Source organism: Styela clava, chromosome 2 (genome assembly GCF_964204865.1).
Source record: "Styela clava chromosome 2, kaStyClav1.hap1.2, whole genome shotgun sequence".
NCBI lineage: Eukaryota > Metazoa > Chordata > Ascidiacea > Stolidobranchia > Styelidae > Styela > Styela clava.
The window spans coordinates 15,030,360-15,054,455 of record NC_135251.1 but is presented as its reverse complement, the minus strand read 5'-3'; the positions used below and the strand labels follow the sequence as shown (position 1 = coordinate 15,054,455).

The 24,096-nt window shown below is 35.5% G+C and overlaps 1 protein-coding gene across 1 annotated transcript; it reads right to left on the bottom strand.

Annotated features, from left to right (window-relative positions):
- Positions 1-9,102: 9,102 nt before the first annotated feature.
- On the bottom strand, positions 9,103-22,276 carry LOC120336201 (uncharacterized). The gene is made up of 14 exons (XM_078120339.1): positions 22,065-22,276; positions 21,422-21,504; positions 19,237-19,411; positions 18,980-19,021; positions 17,316-17,419; positions 16,709-16,788; positions 16,020-16,056; positions 15,807-15,850; positions 14,816-14,851; positions 14,520-14,565; positions 13,735-13,863; positions 11,073-11,141; positions 10,424-10,501; positions 9,103-9,500 (listed from the first exon to the last, which is right to left on the bottom strand). The coding sequence occupies exons 1-14, from the start codon at positions 22,093-22,095 to the stop codon at positions 9,453-9,455; spliced, it is 1,002 nt and encodes a 333-aa protein (XP_077976465.1). The 5' UTR covers positions 22,096-22,276; the 3' UTR covers positions 9,103-9,452.
- Positions 22,277-24,096: the final 1,820 nt, after the last annotated feature.

The window sequence follows — 24,096 nt, the reverse complement described above, 5'->3', positions numbered from 1 at the left end:
TTTCCTGAAACCCGCTAATCATAAACAAAGCGACGGATATGTGACCAATTATCCACCTCAATACGCTTTGAGAGGGGTCCAATGTCGGTGGTAAATTCAAATGAAGCGTTTCCTATTCAAAAAGTGATTTTCGAAGAACCAGGGATAGATCGCCTAAATATGGATGGCTTAAAACTGTGCCTCAAAATGAACATAGCTAAACAAAAGGGTTTAGTAAATGGGCTTGGTTAAAACGTTTTTTTTATTATTAGGATTGCGGATTAGCTTTGTCCTTGGGCGAAACGTGCCACTAAATAAAAACGGTCGGAATAAGCATGTCTCACACATTGTAAACGGAATAAATTTTAATATTGGACTAATTTTAAAAGGGTAATAGTGCTAATATAAACCTTAAATATTACTTTTTCAATATGTCGACCTAACCATACACATTTAGGTGAATTACACGCTACTTGTGAATCATAAATATATTTGTAAATCGGTTACGTGTTTGAATGGGTACTCCAGAAGTGTGTACACCAAGATGGCGGACACCGGAACGTCGTATGTGTACCAGGTTAGGATTGGGCCATTATTTTAGGTACAAATACTACAGGAGTCACCTGCCTAGTCACCGAATTCGTAATAGAACTAAAATAAGGAAAATTGAAATCAAATTATTGTCTAATCCTAACCTGATACACATACGACTTTCCGGTGTCCGCCGTCTTGGTGCACATATTTTAAAAATAAGATGTTTTATCACAAATCACTTGACCAAACTTGACCTTTCATAGTTAAGATCAGTTTAGTATTAGCGTTCAAGTTTGAAGCCACAATCTATCCTTACTCACATTATGCGTATATATACTTCTCTATTATATATATTTCGAGAACATACTCCCAGCTAAGCCATTCTCGGAAATACGAATCACGACGGCAAACGTCTCTTTTGTGACAATTAAACATATTGGAATTGAGAAAAAGGCACCGTACTCGATCAGAATCGTTTGGTTCAAAAAAAACGGAATCATTAAAGTATCCAGACCACAACGAGTCGGATAAGCATAGTCCAAACGTTTAATTTATTCATTAAAATAATCAGAATTAAATAGTAAGAAAGTAGAGAGATTTATAAATCAACTGTGAATTATCAGAGCAATACACTCTTAAACGACACACTTCATTAAGATAGTCAACATGTTATATCACCATATAGATATTCTCTTTCCATGTTTGCATTGAAAACATCAATCGCTATTTCGTTCAATATTTTAATTAATGAGAAAATGCCTTAATTGCTGGAATATTCAGCATGAATTTTTGATATATCGCAAGTAGTTAAATATTCACATTAACTGTTAATTTGATGTATTTTCATTAGGTTTATTAACAAATTTTATTATCATTTGAGTTCAGTTCGCATTTTTCATATTCTTCCAATATTCGAAATACTTACCAATGGCATAGCGTATTCGTAAACAGCTTGTTTTTCGACGCAGAAAATTATTTTATGGCTGTGTTGGCTTAGAAGCAGGCTTCAAGTAAATTGATCTAATTTCGATTTTATTCTGTATTGATCTCATATTACATACGCTGACATTTTGCAATTCGATGTGCACAACTGCATTCCGTCAAACTTACTTCAGACACGGCTAACTTTGTTTTTGGGTGCGTCGCATAGATTACGATTTCCGTTTGAACTATCGCCCATGCCCGACTACGTATATTTGTTTATGTAATTGCTGTTTCCCGTTCGTAAGGTAACGGGCATTTGCTTAAGATATGGAAGAATAATGATGATAGGGTTTCCACAATTATCCACATCAGTAAATTTATTTTAGAATCTAATTATAAACGGAATTTAGATAGGAGCGCCAATGCATCAGAATTTTATTTGTTCTGTCAATGACGTGTAAAGTTATGATATAACCTGGGAGAAGTGTGTTCTATGAATCTTCAACTTAACTCACGGATATGATACATAGTTTAAACCATTGTTCTGGTTTCTAACGCATAATGCAATAAATTTGGTAAGCCATTTGAACTAGAATGCTTTTTTGTGAACTCAAAAGTGCCTGAATAATTTGATATATTGTCTACACTCTACTTTCTACTCTCTCTAACTCTGATATGAGAGAGAACTTGAGTGAAATACGCAAAAATATTTGTTAAAACAATAAAGGATCAACAAACACTATTACATTTATCATCCTTCGATCTTTCTTAACAAAAGCATTTAAAGTTCCTAATACCAAAGTGCAGTGAACACCGCTAATTACTCCATTAAAACAAATTGATGCACTCAAAGGTTTCCGCCAACAACAATAGAATATTAGTAAGGCAACTGTTAGTAAAGCCAATAAAACAATATAGAGATAGAAAACAGATAAATCGGCAACATGTAAAATGAACTCATTTTGATAGCAATCTGTCGCAGGCCCAAGATCAAACAATCTTTATTGTAATTGTTATTACTATTTAGCGAAAATGTATTCAACCAATTTCCTGCAGCATATGAAACCAATACTTAATGCAGAAATAGATGTGTTGAACAAACGAAGTCCTTATGTCATAAAAATAGCATCAGCTAATTTGTAAGTATTTTGCGATAATTTATACGACAATAGGCCGACGTGACCGCTGATTTGCGCTGTTTACAAATAGTTAGTTGCGATACGGTACAAGTGAGAATTGAGTCATCCGTGGTGATGTAATTTTCCGGATTCCAACAAAAACATCTTTTTACGACACGCTTTTGACATTTTTTGCAGTGAAAATTTTAACCTCATACATACACAATAAAAGTTTTTGTTTCAAAAAAATAAAAATTTGATTTTCGATGGTAGTCGTGCAAACGGAACACTTGTGTTGGTGTTTGATTTTCCGTTAATGGCCATCAACATTGGAACTAATTCTCAATATAAATTTTAAAAATTGTACTATTTATTGCTTTGTTCAAATTAATAATTCCAGTAGATTGTGTTTTTGTTTCGATAATAAATTAGCAAACGATTGATCTGTCATGTAGAGGTTTCCGTAAGTAATTCGACCATTGGGAGTAATCATTTCGTAAGATAATACACTAAAACAAAGTAATATTTGGTATTGCTTGGGCAATCATTCCATTCTAAATATCAGGAATATCAAACGTTCCCTTATATGCTATCGTCGAAGACGCATATAAGATGTGGACACAAATATCTTCCAGTCACGGGTTACTCAACAGCGTCACAAAGTGGCGAATTATTAAAATAAGTTCAAGTTTTGATCGATTGTCGGCGATCGTCAAAGTATCAAGTTTTAGCAAAAAAAAACTTTTGTCGATGAATCACGTGATTTATAGAAACATAACATATGCCGCAGTTTATTGCGTTAGTCTTCAAAATGCTGTGTCGGATTAGTATTCGTTAAATTCGTATCAAAGTGCCGCCCAACCCAGTCTTCAGACGCACGACGCCGTTTATCGCTTCAACACAAGAAAGTTTACGCGCGTCGACCCTAAGCAACAAAGGGCTCACGCTGGCGACCGCCTCCCCCTCAAAAATGTTATTTTTCAGAAACATTCATAATCGCGTTACAGCGATACCGTTTCCTTTTGCCCGCGCTGTAATCTTGCGCCACCAACATTGGTGTTTGTGGGAATATTGAAGGTTTATGCATTCCATACAAACTTGTACAACTTCTGATAATACTTCTTCGGTAAGACTATTTTTCTTATAATAAGCTCATCAATAAATGTCATACTACCGTGAATGGAACAAGTGAATAGGCGGCAAGTTAATATCCCTTGACCGTTGACTAAGCAGAACACTATACAGTCTTTTGTTGAATATATTAACAATATCTTGGTGACGTCACATAAGCCTGTTAATACGCGATGATTTGTAATCTTTTGAACTTTTTTCATTTAATTGACAAATCTATATTCGAATAAAGTTAGCATACAAAATTCCCGCTATCTGGTAAGCTATGGATATTCGAAGGCGAGAAAAATTGTGTACTTTGCTATAAAGTTGCCACCATTTTGTTTCAAAAAATTGATAATGGTTATCTATTATCAATTTCAGTCACATAAACCCTTAATACAATTTTGACAACAAAAATGCTCTGTTGAATTGTTACCGTGATTCGTATTTAATTCGGTAGTTCTTTCCAACAAACATAATGTAGTTTTATTTTACGTGTTGTGGAAATAAAGGGGCCAAATAAGAAGTAAAACACATTTAAAATCTCGCCTCCAATACCAAATGAGATTCGAGAATTCATTAATGCATAATATTAATCATTCACGATTAATTCTTGAGCGCTTGTGCGATAAATTGTCACAATCTGTTTAACAGGGACAATTAAAAAGTATGAGCGTAGGTCGATTAATCAAGTGGAATTTTATAAGTCGACTTAAATAGGTTTTTATGCGTGTCACCCGCGCGCCTAGCCACAAAAAACTTTTTATTTTATTATACGGTTGACTGATAATATCACGTGATAGGTCAATCGTTGACTTTAATCCATCAAATAGTGATGTCGATGACCCACTCAATCACCTTTCATCATAATTTTTTTGTATTACGCATTATGGGAATTGGGTCTATAGGAAATCTGGAATATTTACTTTTGAAGGAAGTGCGGTAGAAAAATTATTGAAATTTATTAGACATCCATATCTTTTTTTTTTATTTGTGGAACAACACGTTTCACCACTAATTAAATTGAACATTTTTTAACTGAAAAAAGGTTCGATAAAGACTAATTACTTCATGACTTGATCACAGTTATGCAAGGATTATGCGTAACCTCATTTTGCTTAAAACGGTAGTCAGTGATTTATGTATAGCTTATAATTGGAACGTAAATGCTGAAATGCTATTTGTCATATATATATATATATATATTATGTACATTGAGTTTCGGACTAAATTTCGCTTGCGTAATCGGGGCTAGAGATGTTTATGTAGACAAAGAATCTGCAACATAAGTCAGAATTTACTTGACATAATTGTTTTGTAGGTAAATAAAAAGTTTCGAAGAATTCAGACCACAGATTGATAGAAATCCGTAATCTGACTAGCATTCACCAGAATGATTGACGTAATCGAATTGTAGCGTGTTCTCAAGGCAAGATGTAAGTTTCAAATGACAGCACAAAGCGAGGGGAGAATTAATCATCGAAAGCGATTTTTGACACGTCAAAATGTCGAACTGAGATTATTGGGGACCGTGGGAGCAATCTATCCCCTTGTTAATTTAAGTGCGTAAAATAACAAACAACCACCTTCGAAACACTTGTCCCCATTCCCTGCAGTTATTGTCGTTTTTATAATCAATTAGCTAATGTAGAATAATAATGTAATTCCTACATATTATTTCCGATAATAGTTACTGGTATTAAGCTGTTTTAGGTTAGCCGACTGTAACAGGTACACACTTGGCCATGTATAAATATCAACAACTATTTCGAACTTTAAATTTTGAGAAGGGTAAGATTTATAGTATTTTTATAAATTCCTCAAAAACAGAGTATGATAGAAAAAAGATATAAAAACAAAGCGAATAAATCCAAAAGACATTAGACGCAAATAATGCATTAAATGTTTTTTTTATTTATCGTGAGTCAAAGATAGTTTCGCTATTTAATTCGTCTATGATTTATACATAGATTTGTATCCACTTATTCTCTTTTGGTTCGCTTAGCATTTCATCCGAAACTTTTTGTGGTTGTATTATATATAACCAAGCTTAACAGTGTTGTGTTATCACGTATTATCCATTCAAGTGCTAGACACCAATAGTCATTTTATTGTCCACTCTTCTCATCAGAAGCATACGATAAAATCCCATACAGAATCTACAAAATGCTTAACAAAATCAACAGAAACATATTGACTAGCGTGAGACGAACGATCACGTAATATGGTGCAAAAATAACACTTGGAAAGAATTCGAATCGGCTTATGTGTGGCGAAAATTTCTCATCGCTATGTTATTTTGCTCAAGATGGAGATTTACGCTCTAATACTTGCGCAAGATTTTGTTTATTCTTGCGGCCACTTTCGAGTCAAAAACTGGCATCAACGTCTGTGATGACAATTGGTGGTCTTTGTCTTCGAACATGCGCAGAAAATTTTTTATTAGCTGAGATTGATCTATTTTCTATGCTAACAATTTTGCCACGGAATAATACTTAGCTTTTTTCAATCATATTTATATGATTAACTTTGAGAACCGTCTGAATTTAATTGCGAGTCGCTTACCAGTTGTAGTGGAAATTCGAGCGATCTGAAATTACACCCAATCCAAAATATCTTCCATCAATCTTGCAAATGGGGATTAAATATTATCACATTGTCATATGCCAATACTTACTACAATTTTATAAACCAACCACGAACCAAAATATAAGGTTTCGATGTCCATAAAGAGAATCGTCATATTCAACAATTCCGGAAAATACAGATATAAAGCAGCAAATAAGTACATTCATATACGACCACACAATTCAGGATAACTCTCAAATTTTCATCGAATTGAATGGAGCAAGTAAAAGTGGCTGAATGGGCAGGGGAAAACGAAAGCTCTGGATACGAATGCAGTTGGATTGTTCTTTCGTGTATTGTCGACACGTACCGTTTGTACCTTATTCCATAAGCGTTAGCCCCTATTATCATGTATGAAACCTAATTTAAAAGGCTTTGTTTAACAATAAGCATAGCAGCGAATTACGTAAAACTGTTTTTGCAGAAAAGACGTACGACAAACCTGGCCCACATGTGGAACATGTTTGGATGGCGAAATAAATAAAACGTTGTTCCAAACTTAATAAATATAAGACAAAATCATAACTGATTATGTTAAATAATATATACGATATTTGTATTTAACCGAACCCTTTCCTGCACAAACTCACCTATCTGTTTCCTTGCACGGTAAGCGACGACATAATGAATGGTTGACCGTTTCCGTCCAGATGGCTTAAATATGACTGACTTATGTGGTATAAGTTCTGCACCTCAGATATAAACACCTCATGTAGCTAGGACACTGTCGCTACCCGCATTCCATAGATAAACACATTAGTTACAATATCCATGTTCTACATTGTATCACTAACAAACAGTCGGCATAAACAGATGGGCCCACCTACTACCCAACTCCAATTTCCCCGCTCGTCGTAAAAAGCACTACCAAGGAAATTCGATTTGAATACTAATGAACCCTACTATTGGTATCACAGTACTGATAACCGAACAATTAATTGGTTAGTTAAATATTTCAACAATTTTAGGCATCTCAAAACACGTTGTGATTAATTTGATTAAACAAAAGGATTGCTGACAATACACACAATGGTGTTACGCATTTCGACGCGAATGGAATTCAACTTCAAACGCACAGTCCGAATATGGCGACACCAAGCCACTCGACTTAGAATGTCTGAATCAAACACCACTGTTGTCGAATAAACGAATTTCCGTTAAATGATGTTGTACGCGAGATCGGAATATAATATAAAATGAGGCATTTGCCTATCCCTCTATAAGAACTTATACGAAAAGAGTAAATATCTGTCTACTGGCTCGTTAAACGAGGGCAATAATTTTTTCATTCGTGTATGTACATTTTCAACGCATGGCACTTGCGCAGGGAACTCAGTGAGAATATAGCTCCTGAAGTGTGCACACCAAGATGGCGGACACCGGAACGTAGTATGTGTACCAGATTAGGCCGTAATTTGAGGCACATATACTACGGGAGTCACTTGACTAGTCCCCGAACTCATAATAGAACTAATATATGAGAAATCGGAATAAAATTATGGTCTAACCCTAACCTTGTACACATACTACGTTTCGGCGCCCGCCATCTAGGTACGCATACCTCAGGAGTACCCAAACTTATACCTCTTGATAATCTCGACTAAATATGATCAATTAGGGGAAGGTGGGGCACGTTGGGACATGGGGCACAGTGGAAAATCAGCTCTCACACTGATACTATATCTGCAATCCTGTCCGCGGTTCGATGTTTTAATCCGCCCTTCGGTGAGTTACGACGTCCCCGCGAACGGGCAACGGACGGGTAGTGCGGCGCAAGCTATGAGGTGAAATTGGTTTTGGGAGGTTGAAACTAAAATTTCACGTTCCAGTTTTTTCTTTTTTCTACTTTTAGCCTTTCCAACATGACAAACTACCGTCTGATATTTTTCAGCTTTAGTCCACTGTAAAATATTCATAACGTTGGCGAGTGGATGTGCCTTCCGAATTTCGCCGTGGGATGGTCTGAAAATATTTGTTTCCTATGGGGAACAATGTACCGGGGTTCATTGGGACATTCCCCTACAGGGCACAATTCGAGAGTGTTTGATACAATAAGTGCTTAGAGACCTAGAGATGCGGTATATTTTGTGTAAGATTATGGTTTCTTTCGACCCATGGCCCAATATGGAATATATTCGAGAATTAATAATATTTCCACATTTAGATTCGAGGAGGGAAATAATCATATTTGTTTGCGAAATTTTTTGTCAAAATATCTGAGCTATTTCAATTGAACATTGATTTTAAAAATATTAAATCTTCAAATTTGAAGTCTCCCTGTTCTTTAGACGATTATGCTGATTAATTGCTTATTTTTAAAAGTAGACTTCGTTGAATTTCAACAAAATGACCCATTGTGCCCCAGGGTCTGTCCGAATGTGCCCCACAAGTGGGGTACAGTGGGACACTTGACAGACGTTTTTCAAAGCATTTTGGTAGTAAGATGTGTGTCGCAAGAGAATTTCTTAGTCGCTGAATAAAAACTACATTTACCCCTCTATGCATTCGTCCCGCCAACTTCAGTGAATATGCAGAATTAACGGCTCAAAATATGCAAAAGAAAAAGTGTCCCAACCTTCCCCTACCCCATAAGACACACCAGCAGTTCCGGCAACTCAAATAGATACCTTCCCGCTGAGCTATGGGATTGCAATACGGATTCTAGTCTAAATGCGAACTATCAGAAAACTCTTCGGGCTGATTTTAGCTCCAATTCCATTAATGAGTGTCAATCTCTTTCGCACCCCTAATCCAATCCCACAAATTCAATAACAAGATTTTCCAGAACCGCAAAATAAGCAGCAAGTAGGAAATGAGAAAAGCTTTATTCAGTCACCGCAGTACTACACAATACTCACAATTGCAACAATGTACAAGTCGACTTTACATGATTTCGTAAAAGTTTGTTGGATCCTGATTTTTCCCTGCAAGAACTTTAACTTACAAAGCAATGTGTCAGGCACAGAAATAACATTGTAATACAGAAAACGTTTTACTGACTTTCCCCAATGGAAATTGAGAAAATGATCTGAAAAATGTTCGATTTACGAGAAGTAAAAAATGCCTCATGCGAGTGCAATCATAAAAATTCGTTTGGCTAGCGTTATGCTGTCAAGCACCCAATATGCTTTCGATTTCGACGACGAATGGCGAAATCTATATTCCCAATTCCTTTTTGTGCCACACCCACAGGTCATTTTTCCACTGTAAAAAAAGAAAATTAAACAGTTAACAATGTCCAACTCATTCATTATGTCACAAAGTATCAAACATTCATTCAATTGAGTGATGCATTTTGAATTAGATCATGCATTACAACCATAACCGTATTTCACCGACCATAAGGCACACGGTCAATAAATTGCTTAGAGTTTTTATTATTGATACATAAGGCGCATCGGGCTACAACACTCAACACTACAACGGTTATCAAGGCAATAGTAAGCAATAGCGGTACTGGTTTTGACTGTAAGAAATAAAGCATAAATAAAGCTCCACCTGATCCATACATTAGGCGCACCGGTTTGGGTAAAAAAAAGGTTTAAAGTGCACCTCATGGCCCGTAAATTATGCCATATATGGAATATAAGATTGGAAATGCTATTATTAAGATTCTTTTAGGAACATTTCCTAGTAGAGAAGAGCAATGCTCATATATATATATATATATAAGGACACAGAGGTCAAACAATTGGCCGCAGAACAGCATATAAGACTAATATAGAAATCTATCTGATCATTCAAATCAATTCCACTCAGAGAAGGACTATCACAGCCTATAGGTAATCTCTTAGAGAAGCACCAGAGAAAGACAACCAGCTCGACAGGATGGCACCTGCTGGCGCATTATACAAAAGAATAAAATATATTTGATAGACATGAGACTCTGAAAAAAACTTGGAAGAAATAAATGTAAAAGCACTGTATCGCTCTATTCCATCCCTTGAGTTTTGAAAATTAGAAATTGGTTGGTCCAATGGCAAAAGGATCCATGAGTCCACTTTGTGTCAGATCATATTTGTGCTGGAGGAATCATTTGAATTAGGCATAGGATTGTTCCCAACAAATTCAAATTCCTATAAGTAGTCCAAAACTTACAGGGAAAACACAGAAAAATAAGAACTCACTGATTCATCAGTTACTTTGTATTGATTTCCGAGCCAGTTCAAAAACTTATCTTGTTTTCTTGGTTTTCCACCTGGACACTGAGTAATATAAAAAATAGGTTACAAATTTTCGCAGTCATACAATCTTAAGAAAATTTGTGAACTTAACTCTAATTCTTGAGATAATCTGAAATTTTCTGAGAATTTTACCAGAGAACATGAATGGTCCCCGAGATATAATCATGGATGTTCTGAACAAATCTAATATTCGAAGAGATTTGGAAATGGATATATTATGAAACAGTAAATTCTTGATCATACGAATAATTCGTCTATTATAATGGGTATTTGGCACCTGACGGACATACAAAATAAACCTTGACAATGTGAAAAATAAACCATTTCTCTTGCATATATGATTACAAACTTAGAAGCATAGACGATATATATATTCAACATTACTGAATTCAGTTTGTGAATTTACAATCATTCCTGTCAATATCTGTGTTAAACACGAGCAATTTTGATTATATTCAACGTTTTGATAATGTTTTCAGAATAGTAAACTATCTAATTTAGATATCCCTGGATAAAACATTATTATTATAAATAAGACATATCTAATTTAGATATGTATAGTACCACATTGTAAAGGTCATTTATAAAGTACCTTTTTAATTGCGGCCTTCACTTCATCAACGGAAGTAAACTTTATTTTTGCTGGAGTTTTCTTCTCACTCTGAAAAGAGAGGTCATGAGATGGATATAGTAGTCCTACAACACGATATATATTTTAGGCAGGGTTGGACTGAGCACAATTTATTAAGCACTTACTTGGCAAGGCTAGAGGTGCTCTGGAAGAACCCCACTTAATATGGGATTCGCCATTTTGCCTGAAGTTTATTACAACTAGCAGTTAGCACTAATATACATTCAAAACCAATTTTGTATCAATCATTTGTAAAATGGGCCATCTTACTGAATCTATTCCTCTTTAGGTAAAATTCAAGCTTTTAAGGTATAATTAAGAGTGATTTTTTCCAGCTTGCAATTTGTGGAAAAATATCACTTTTTCACCAAAAATTCATAGTAGCGTATTTGTGAATTAAATTATTTGAAGCAAGGTTCGTCCTTTTATCTATAAACGTCGTTAAAACCTAAATGTTGCAAGAAAATCTGAGTTCAGGTGGTTTGGGGTTGCACTGAAATGTAATAGGAGACATTTCGCGGTAATTCGACTTAACTGAAGTGTAAGACAATAATGAGAATATTGTAAACGAGTGCCACTGGGAAGCTGTCCATTTCATGTTAAGAAATGTGGAAACAGTTCCTGAGAACTTCAGGCATAAGTTGATAGATCCAATTGACGTCAATCGACTCTTCACAGCACAATGTTGAGACGTCTTAACAAGTTGTTGAAGTATTCTTGACGGATTCTTTGCAATTGTAAGTGTATCCCACACTAGACATCTGTCTATGTGAATTTGACAACGAAACAAATGTGTTCACGCACGATGTTCCAATCGAAGTCAGATTATGGGAAAAGGATATACTCCTACCATGTTTGAACGACGAAAGATACAAAGAAAAATTCATATCACAGAGATAATATAAGAAATTGCAAAAAATAAAGAAAGTAAACCTTACAAGGTGAAAGATGATATGTTTGAAATGAACAGGATAATCTTCCTAAACACTATGCATCTGGAATACTACTTGTATCTGAGCAAGCTGTCGCAAACCCTCTCAAGACCTCACACAAGCCCCTAACTTGCGTCACAGCATACATAAAAGGGATATTTTTCTACTGAGTGCATATTTAAGAGCATAACTATTTGAAAATCGAGTAGAAGGGCAGGAAAAATCATTGCAGTCAGCTTAAGTTACTATGAGCTAATCTCATACTCAGCTACCCGCAAAAAGCTTACATTCAGGTGAGGGCATCCTTTCAGTTAAGAGAAAACCGCAAGAACAATTCACATAAAGGCAATGTTGTTAATGAAGTGGCAAAAGTACGTTTCGAGTGCTGATAAGTTGACAGAGACAAATGAGCTTAATACGGTGATAAAGTTCATTGTGATGAAGCTAATTTCAATGTAAAGATGTATCAAAAATCGAAATAAAGAGTCCACAGCAAGAAAACTATTGTAAGGCAATAGAAGGGTATACAAGATCCAGAACCCTTTTTGTCACGTTTAAATTTGGAGCTTGCAATCACAGTTATACTGGAACGAGACAATTTATGGTTTCAAAAAAGCACCAAACCAAGTATTTTTTGCATTACTGGGCACTGTGTGCCAACTCAAGGAACAAGCTTCGTGTGCAGGCTGCTAGTTATACCAGTCGCATACATATTCTACACTGCCCCTCACTAGTTGAAATAGATTTATCTTAACAAGATGATATTTCTTATATATAAAATACAATAGTTTCGTTTTCAGCTGTCAGTTATCGGTAACTTCGAAAGTACTATTCTCCAGCGAACACTGGGACTGCCATTGGAAAAGGTCACAGCTGATAATTCTTAAGGCATATTATCAATTGGAAGACTACATGACATACAAGTGGAGTCCAACACCTTTAATTTGGATCTTGTTCACAAAGATATAAAAGTTTTATTCTAACCAATGTAGCATTTCTAATCACATTGGACTGTGATGATTAAATAATGGAAGGCCGCCAGGGCCTGCAAAGCCAAAAAATAATCGATCACTTGAGTCACAGGAAGATCTTAGGTTCGTTCAGAGATGCATTTTGAAATTGTCCAATAGGTGTGCGAATTCGTTGTCCTATTCACAGCCGCTGATTGCACAAACAAACTTTCTAGGATGCTAGCTGTTAAAGATGTGTGTTTAGGATGCTGTGCGAAGTACTTTACTTCTAATGCAATAGCAATTTCTTACTAAAATGTTCAAATGAAGGAGAGAAATTGATTTGGTGCCAGAATTACTGTCAAATCCATTATCAAAATGTATTTGAGAAACAAAACCTGGGCATTGTTACAACAGGCATGCCAGCATCTTCAATGCAATATCATTATGTTGCCATTTATGAAACAGTATCCTGACGATCGCCCGATTCAAGCATGGGTGGATGGTCTATGTTCATTAAGCACAGACTGCATCTGTTGTATTGGGGTAGGGTGAGACAAATGACAGCAATAACATTTGAAAAGAACATTCATTTGTGAATATACTGCTGTTAGTCGATTGTGTTTAATTGCTGCATTTTCTGAGCACTTCGGTGTGATTTCATAAAAAAAAAAACTGGAGTGAATGTGGTCGAATGTGGCCCACACTATGTAATATATAAATAAATATAAAAATAATTACTTTTGGTGTTTTGACCGATGTGTTTTTTTGTGAGACTGGAGTTTTCTGCTCTTGACTGTTCTTTTTTGTTCTTTCCGGTGATGTCAACTTATTCTCTGTAGTGGCAGATTTGCCATTGGTCAGTTTTCTCTAAAATAAAGCAGAGAGATTTGTTCATAAGTATCCTATCAGTACAATCATCAGCAAAACACATTCGTATTGTTTTATAATATCATATTAGCTCGCTCGTTCGAGTTTGGAAATAAATTCATTACGAATAAACAATGGTGCAACATATTTTGTGCAGCAAGATTCAACACATAACATAATAAGACTACTTTACAATAAGATAGGATTTCTAATTAACATGTTTATCCCGGGGAGAGGAAAGTCGATAAGACGGCTTAATCATATGAAGGCGAACCACAGCCCCTGGTCCGGTCACCAGTCCATGTAGGGTATGGGACTAGTCAGCCAGTGATTTGTTTTTGGAAGCACGGATTTGATGGTGGAGAAAGCCGCAACTGACCAGCAATTATGTGAACGGCGAACTGCGGCAGGCGTATCCTTAATGCTTAGCACGATTATAGAATATTCATATATTACAGATGAGTTTCTGAAGATTATTTATGAAACAAAGTCGCAGATGTAACTTTTAAATGCAGCCATGGGTCCACAAATAAACTTTTAATAAACATTTTTGTGTGGGAATCGGCAGTTGCTCCCCTGAAAAACTTTTAAAATGATACCAAGGATGTTGTATTATCAAAAGTTGCACCAGATTAACATATTTTCAGCTATCAAACCTTTTTCGTCGGTACTTTTACTTGCTCTTTTTCCTCCTCGTCAGACCTAGAAATAATAAAATTTAGTTAATGAAAAATGAGTCTATGTTGACTCCCATAATAACCAAACAGCATATTTTAGTTCATTCTCTCACGACTACTCTGAATTGAATAACTAGGCAGCACATAGTGGTTAAATTTTAATTTTACAATACTGATCACAAATTTTTATTATATTTATTCAAAATTCTCAATTAGATCTATTTTTTTATATTAAGAATTTATTTTTTTATGGAATACATTGATTTGGAACTCACTCATCGTCATCATCCATATCTTCATAGTCATCATCACTGAAAAACAAAAACAACTTTCTAAGTCTATCTAACAAAATAAGTACTACTGGCATAAAAGTTCTATAAATACTTCTGTCTATGGAAGGCATTAAAGTTCTGCCAAAAATGTGATCCAACTTCTACATTTAATGTTGAGTCCGCCCACAGTAGCAAAAGAAGTCTTTCAATAGAGACAAAGTTGTAAAACAGCAAGTCTCTGCCACTAAACCTTTGGCCCGCGGGCCGAATGCAGCCCTAAAGGGAAAATTGTGTGGCCTGAGGAGAAATGCTCCGCAACACGAGATTTTTATCTATTTGCGATGTAATTCCAATTCCTTTGCGAAGCCTATTCACGACTATAATTTATTATCTATGCCTATGACTACAATGTTTTAATAGCTAGCTTGTGCAAACAACACATGTCACAAGATCAATAACCAATATTTTTGTGCCTGCAACTACTAGATAGCCTATGTTAAATAAAGGTGCAGTCTTGTTTCCACTAGAGGTATTTCTATATGGCCTGTATTAATTAAGGGTTGCACACCCCTGCACTAAATCAGCTGTCAACAGACTGATAACCAATTGTTTTGAACACTCATTTCAGAGGTGAAGATGAAAAAAAGACTTTAAAATGTTCCCCAATAAAATACCCCAAATTTTGAAACCATCAGATTCAGGAGTTAAATTTCTGACTTATAAGGTAGTAAATCGGGAGTTGAGAACCGGCCAAAAAATCAGAGCATTCCTGACAGACAATGAAAACGTAGTCGCATATGTCAATGCTTTTGTGATCAAAAAATATTTGAGAGCTGGAATGTAAGTCAAAACTCCCTCCAACGTGTAGTTGAGAGTCAAAACTTTTTGTGAACCAAGACTCCAAGAGTCCCGAGTTATTTTTTCCATTTATTAAAATTGGAGTCTGTTGAAATTTTCTCAACAGCCTCAATGTCTCAATTTCATAGTAACTCACTCTGCATCCTCGTCTTCATCGTCATCATCTGCCAATTTTGATTCCTGTTAATGTAAGTATATTGAATGTAATGAATAAATCTTAAGAAGATGATGTCAAAACAGAATATGTCCAAGGCACATCTTCCGGTGCACATACTACAAGAGTACCCTTTTTTATGAAATTGAAGATAAAGTAAAACAGAGGCATTCAATTGGAAAATTGAATTCTTACCATTTTGATAAAGCCATTTTCTTCTTCATCTTCATCACTAAAAATAACATTACCATATATAATCAGAACCAAAAAGTTTCATTTGTAAGATAGTGGTCATTGAAAAGTAAAATTTCTTGAAACATTTATGCGGTACAAAACGAAACTGTATACATATAATAATTAATAAATGCCTGCCTTTCCAGGCTACATTTTAAAAACAAAAATATTAATATAAGACGCTATACGCAAATATTAAAAATTCTTGTAGACGTGGACTACTAACTGGCTTTGAGTATGCAGTACAAAGACATGAAATAGTAAGAGCGGATAGTATGCTCTTACTTCTATACTTACGCTCGCGCAAGTACATATTCCCAGATTCTGTACGGTTCCATTACATTTGAACCCGTGTACATTTGAACTCACGTACATTTGAACCACGTACATCTGAACCCGCGACAATTGCACCTGCGTACTATTGCACCTATGGAATTTTTTTTGTTTTACGGATATTTGAACCCATACTAACCCTAACCCATGGGTTTTAGCACCCGCACATAGATTGAACCCGCGGATATACGCATGGGTTCAAATGTACGGTCACCATTCTGTACATGATATGAAATTATCCAAAATCATTTACTACTGGCTGTTGGTGTTAGTGACTGTTAAAAATTATCCATGGGTGAAAAACCTAAGAATCTTACTCATCATCCTCCTCTTCATCGTCATCCAACTCATCTGCTTTCTTCGATTGTTTTTTCGATTTTGAGCTCGCTGCATCTCCCTAACAAAATATATGTGTATAATAAGAGTAAAAAGGAACAGACAGAATGTTAAATTGGATGTCGAGACATATTTTAATTTGATATTGGGTAACTTGAATTACTTCGAACCAGAATTTTTAACCTAATACAGATAGTGGCTTAGATTAGGTGCATATGCAAACTGGAAACACATGTTGAGTTGATAGGATTTACATATTTATCCTGCGGGAGAGGAAAGTCGATAGGACAGCTTAATCATATGGAGAACCACGGCCTCTCGTCTGGTTACCAGTCCATGTCAGGTGTGGGTTTAGTTAGCCAGTTATTTGTTTCAAATGCATGGACTTGATGGAGGAGGAAGTCGTAACCGACCTGCGGTTACATGAACCATCCTATGGCGGCGAGAAGTCCAGCAATTCTTTCGCACCTAATTATTCCCCACATGATTTGAATCTCACGCAACCCAAGCAGGTAATTCCTGACAAGTACTTGGAGCCCGTTACCTTCTAGGTACTTGAAGATGTGAACTTGCCATAGTTATACCCACCTTTCCACCTGCCATCTTCGCTTTCAGTTTTTCTCTCAAATCTTCCATTGATTCTTCAAAGTCGGACAAATCTTCATCGTCTTCATCAGACAGATCATCCTCATCTATCAAACATTTTTATGTTATATTCAGATAAATTATGTATTTATCCCATTTATTAGGTACGATAGGAGAAAACCACCCATCAAGATATCCCAAGTAAGTTCCTCCCCCGGCATCTATCTTACGTTCAAGCTTTTGCTTAACATCAACACTTTTACAATTATTATACCAAATTATATCTCTGATATTGTGAAATATCTGATAGATACAGAAATATAGATAAATATAGAAACCTTCAACTCAACATAAAATATAACAAATACAGTTTTATGCCATAGTCATCAAAACTATAGTTTCAAATCTCTATGACAATCTCCTCAAATGAGCAACAGAAAACGGCATTTTTAGCAAATATGTCATTCTGCATTTTTATCTGAAAAAATTTTATTTCGTATTTTATACAAACTGAATACTTTATTGAACTGTTTGTATAATCCTTTTCAAGTTTCATAATATTTTTGATGATACCGTTCCAATAATTTGACTTTCTAACACGGAAAATTGCAAATAGGGTGAATGTTTACGAGGTAAGGCTAAAAAGAAACGGGACTGACGTCACATATTGCGCAACACGATTAACCAACGGTAATCAACACTTTTGCAGTGTGGCGTAATATGTGTTCTTTGTTTAACAGCTGTTTTGACACAATATCGCAATTATTTTTGCTTTTCAGGATCCATAAGTGAATGTGATAAATTTCTTGTTGAAAAAAAAATGCTGTGCGAGGTCTGATTGAGGTTTTTGGCGATAGGGGGTTCAATTAAAGAATGACGACTGATCAAAGAATTAACATTAAATTTTGTGTCAAACTTGGAAAAACGACGACTGAGACTTTGCAGATGTTGCGTGATGTTTATGGAGATTCTTCCATGTCCAGAACAAGAGTTTTTGAATGGCACAAGCGATTTGTGGAAGGCGGGGAGGATGTGGAGGATGATCCGAGGTCAGGGAGGCCTTGCACTTCCACTACTGATACCAACATCGAAAAGGTTTGGCAGTTGGTTCGCAGTGATCGTCGCTTAACAATTCGCGTCATTGCCAACGAAATTGGGATGGACAAAGAAACGGTCCGCACCATTTTGGTTGACACTTTGGGAATGCGAAAGGTGTGTGCCAAAATGATGCCAAAGGCTCTTGAGTTGACTGAGGAGCAGAAAGCTCAACGATTGAATGCATGCCGAGTTGACATGCATTTTTCCAAGTTTGACAAAAAATTTAATGTTAATTCTTTGCTCAATCGTCATTCTGCAATTGAACCCCCTATCGCCAAAAAACTCAATCAGACCTCGCACAGCATTTTTTTCAACAAGAAATTTATCACATTCACTTATGGATCCTGAAAAGCACAAATAATTGCGATATTGTGTCAAAACAGCTGTTAAACAAAGAACACATATTACGCCACACTGCAAAAGTGTTGATTACCGATGGTTAATCGTGTTGCGCAATCTGTGACGTCAGTCCCGTTTCATTTAAGCCGCACCTCGTAGGTCTGGACAATTAAGCATTGTCTATAGAGTCTTGAAGTGAAAATGATAAAACTGATGTAAAAATCTCTTACCCATAATCAGATGACTGGCGACAATATTAACCGGCCCACTACCTATAAACAAAAATGTTTTGTGTTAGCCATGAAAAAACATTCAATGCATATAAGGTATAAACAAATAGACGGCTTTTAAACAGTTTGTTATCAACAAGTAGAAAGATGATGTAAAAATTTAAATTCAGTGTAGGGCAATATCACTTTGTGATATTTATAATATTAAGCTAGACTAAATTGTATGAGTTAATGTGATTAATTAGTAAGTAACTCACCTTCAACAAGAGTAAAATTAGCTGGAGGAAATAAAGGTAAATCTCCCAGTGTACGATTCTCATCTTTTCCAGCAGTTAATGCACAAACGATAGCTTTTATTTTATTTTGTTCACTGTCAAATGTTGTTACTTCAACTAAATTTCTTCCATCTTTAGCTCCTGGACCCAAAACAGCCTGAGAAAGAATGAAGAACTTTAAATGAGACAAGAGCATATCAAGAGAAAAATATCACACACAATCTGCCAATGCCCAAGTACATCCGTTCAGTGTGAAAGAGAACCTAAAATTAATTAAAATGGTATATTGAACTGCTGTTTGTAAAAGCATTTATTGAAGGTATGCAGTCTTTATGCGCAAGCAACGGAATAGAGGTAATATTCATGAGTATGCTGTATTTGATGACGTATTCTGGGTATGAATATGCATCAACTTCAGAGGTATGTTATTAACCTGTTCGACACTCTTTATCGAGCCCAATTTTGTATACCAATTTTTATTCATGTCAAACGACCCCCAAAATTTACCCAATATACAATAATTATATACCATTGGAAAGGTCTTTTAGAGTACTATACGCTAGATGTCACTGGAGGACCGTAAACTAAAACACCTCTTTCAAGAGGTCTCTCGTAACGTCAAAAAATAACAAAAATATTTACACTCTCTCATTCTATCATCTGTTGGACGTGTATAGCTATTGAAAAGCGCAAATGTGACTATACAGTTGACTGCACATTGGTTTTCTCTTTCATATGATACCAAACGCTTTTCGTTAGCGCGTGTCGTTCAAACGTTTTGGAAATTTTCCGTTTGAGAAGTCACCACATCGAATCAGGCCAGGCTAAGCTTGATAGATCGATCGGTTGTTTGTTTGTGATTTATCGCGTTGAAAGCTTTTGTGAGTCATAATAAAACATTTATTATGAATCATAAAAGCTTATAATCGTGAGACAAGGAGAATTTGCGAGATAAAACGCCTATGTGAACTAACTTTTTTTCGGTGAGGCAGCTGCGATCAAACGACTCGATATTTTTTTATCTTCCTGACGTTGTGAGATGTCCACTCTCCTATGTTATGTAGCATATAAAAGGACCTTCAAAATAAGACCTTATCATACTAGCTTTTGTTATTGGTTAGCGCGCAACGCCAAGGTTTATTGAATTATTTTCTTGCTGTGCGACGTTTTTCTATCGCAACGGGAAGTACACTCGTGAAATGTAAGCGATATATTTTATTACTTCCAAATGTCATATAACGTTCATTCTTATATTGCTGGGTAGGAAATGAGCTATTCTTCCAAACAAGACCATAACAAACATTCCAGACCTCATGGTTTACACACAGCGTCTGAAATTGCGCTAATGCACCGATTCGCACAGAACAGGTTAAAGTGAGCATATGAAAAGGGATTCATTCCAAACTGATGACACCATTCCTTCAATTCAGGTATTACAGTGTGACAAAAATGCTTGCTTATAAAAATGTTTTCGCATAATCAAAATATTAGCCATCTTCATATGAAATCTTGTTAGGAGCCAAGTCACAATACTTTTTCTTAGGCCATTTTGCATTGTTTACCAGTTACCACCAATCATGTTGTGCCGGTTCTCCATGAAACCACACATTAGTCCAAATCCTCTAATGATTCATGAAATAACAGTTCAACATAGCAAACTTTGTACAGGCATTCGACTTGGCGATTCTAAAATTAACTTCTTTTGGGGGATCAATTTTAAAGTTGTATACTTAGCTTTGTAGCGTCTTGACCAAAAGTAAAGATAGTATACAAAGAAAGGTATGTTATGTCATAAAATATACATGGCAGGCAAAATTCTCTAATTACATTCAAATATATTCGGCATTTTATTTTCAGAGTATTTTCAATCTAGCAAATATTAAAAAGGAAGCTGGTCCATAAGTTAGATTATGACAGTATAGGGTAATTTTTTATTCTTTCTCATCTTTGTCATTGGACATTTAATAACATTTCGTAATTACTGTTTTATAAACAGACGCACATATTACATTAAGTTCCTGCTGAGGGCCACATGTTGACATGTTTCAATATGATCATCAGTCTGGAATATTTTGATAAAAATATGTCTACATTACATCACATCACATTATTTCACAATTTGGATGATAGTACAAATAATAAGCAAAGCAAAAATAAATAATCTCACCAATTTCAAGATTATTTGTTCTAGAGCACCATCTTTTCTTCCACCCCAACTTACTGTTTTATTTTCTTTGCTCAATTTGGCAACTGAAAAAAAGTAAGAATAACCATATAGCCTACTGATATGAATTAGCACACTTCTGCACTTACAGACTTATAAAGTCTGAAAGTCAGACAGAAGATGGTGTTTTTTTATATTTATATTAAACAGTTTGAATGCCTGAATACTGAAATAGTTGATGAAGTAATTTTATTTATTCATTCTAGCATTTACTCAAATTCATATTCTACAACGGGTGCCTAAAACTAATATTATTAGCAACTTTGTCTGTACGTTTCAAACCTTACTCTAGGTTTTGTTCACTTTCCCGATTCTATAATCAGTTACTTTTACTTTTGTTTTTATCTATTTTTTTATCGTCTATTGCTGATTATGGAGTCGAAATAAACTTATACTTATACTATACTTTTGCATATAATTTTCTTAGAAATATTACGGAAACAGTACGAAAATAAGCTTACTTAATACAGTACCGGTACTGCAATACTGATATACCGTACTGCAATACTAACCACTAGATACCAAACAGAAAAATGCTGCAAAACAGCAAAATGATCGACTTACTGACTTAGTCTAGTCTACTTACCCCACACGAACTCCTTAGTTTTGGTTTCCATTACGCAGATAAGTTGGCAGGAATACACAAAATAAAGTACGTAAACACTCAGTAGAGATCAACACCCTGCAGACAATCTTCTAAGACTGTAAGATCAAGAAATGTGACGATTCCAACAAACGTTTTCAGCGCGATGCATGCAGCGTGCAACAATTTACCAACATGTGTGTTCCCATTAACATGTGGTTCATGAAATAGAGGTGGGAGGAGTCGAAATGAAAGCTTATTCGCTTATGATCAAAACCAATCAAGTTGTTTGTGAGAAATATTTACAATATGATACAATTTATTGGACACGTTAGTGAACATAACGATCGTTTCAATATTATATTGTTGTTGTTGTTCTTTGACACTTTTTGAGCACATCGGGTGGAAAACCTAAAAAATCGCTCCTCTCTTTGATTACAGGCCAATGGACCTTTCCCCGACCTTTGACCCTAGAATAATTTCAACTCCACTTTGCCATTGCAAAATTTTCGGGGCTTATTTTGAGAATGGTTTCGCGAGTTGGCACCTGTAATATGGGGTATTTGTTTCAAACCATCATTATAATTCATCGCATCAGACAATCTGTTTTTTAAAAGTACCGGTAAAGAATTTTAGCCCAGTTTATCACCGCTATTTTTACACCAGTTTTTCATTACTGCAATTAAACTAGATCTCCTAAGAAGACAAAGTGAACATTGAATTATCTGATTCATATTCAAATTTCCGAAACACAACTGAAAACCAACGAATAGAGTTAAAAAATGCGAAAACGAGGTAATGTTTACGCGTAAATATATACTACTACGTTTACGACCTCGCCCGATAATCTGTCTGCGTGGATGCGAAAAGGGAGCATTGTTACGTCACGTTTTGCGTATTGCTGATTAGCTAATGTCGCGAGGTAAACAAAGAAGTCGATGCTCGGGGAAAGGTCCATTTCTCTGAAATTTTCAGTGGTTAAATACAAAATTTTGCTTTAGAAGGCTATTACTTTCATTTATTTCAAATATTCCTGATAGCACTGTGGGATTCGTTTTTTTTGACACATAAAGGATTTGTTTTTATGCCGGCACTCTTCTTGTTGTTCTTTTGATCACGTGCTCATCGAACGTCGGTGGTGTGTAACGAAATTCTTGCTTTGCTAAGATTTGTTAATGGGGAATGGCGAACAGCGCCGTAGGTACCGGTAGCGTCAAAGGTAAGGACTGCTTCGCTCTGATTAACGTGTCCATATATTTGAACAATGCTCTTTTGTTCTTTAATTTTAATAAATATAAAATTCATATAAGAATTGTTTCTATAGAACAGGTATAATGTAAAGACACTGAACATGAGTTTAGATTCGAAACTAGCTGTAGTGTATTCTGCCTTTAGATCTTTATAAACAAGCACCAAGTTTCCATTGCAACACTACTTTATTGTAAGAGTCATGCACTTCGAAATTAAGACATGTAAGACACCATAGCAGTAACAGACAAAACAGCAAGTCCGCACTTAAAACGTGCACAGATGGAACAACAATGACAGCCTCGGATATACAAGGTCAAATCAGTCTGGGTCAACATTTTGCTTTTATTGGACACGTAGTGGACATAACGATCGTTTAAAAATTTTGTTGTTATTGTTATTATTCATCTCCATCATTTTTTTTTAAATCGCTTTTCTCTTTGACTACTGGACCAATTGCTTTGAAATTTTCAGTAAGCAAGGATTGATTTTTTTGCCAGAAGGCTATTACTTTTATTTATTTCTAAATTTCGCATGAAATCTGATATTCCGTCTAAAATTTCGCTGTATTATTTTATCCATGGGAACACTGGCTGTCCGGTTTGATTCTGTAAATTATTTCTACGCAAAACTCGGAATTTTTTGTGGGTACCGGTGGCGTCAAAGGTAAATACTGCTTCGCTCTGGTTAACGTGTCTATATATTTGAGCACAGCTCTTTTGTTGTTAATGCAGAAGGTATTCACCCTTCTCCGAAAAATATTTAAGCAATAATGGAAATCCTTAGC

Bases quoted from the DNA above. Each gene is read 5' to 3' on its own strand.
- LOC120336201 (XM_078120339.1), bottom strand. From the start codon at position 22,095: ATGGAAACCAAAACTAAGGAGTTCGTGTGGG. The intron at 15,851-16,019 runs GTAAGAATTCAA...TTACATTAACAG, and splicing joins AAAATGGCTTTATCAAAATG to GAATCAAAATTGGCAGATGA. The intron at 10,502-11,072 runs GTACTTTATAAA...TATATTACTCAG, and splicing joins TGAAGGCCGCAATTAAAAAG to TGTCCAGGTGGAAAACCAAG.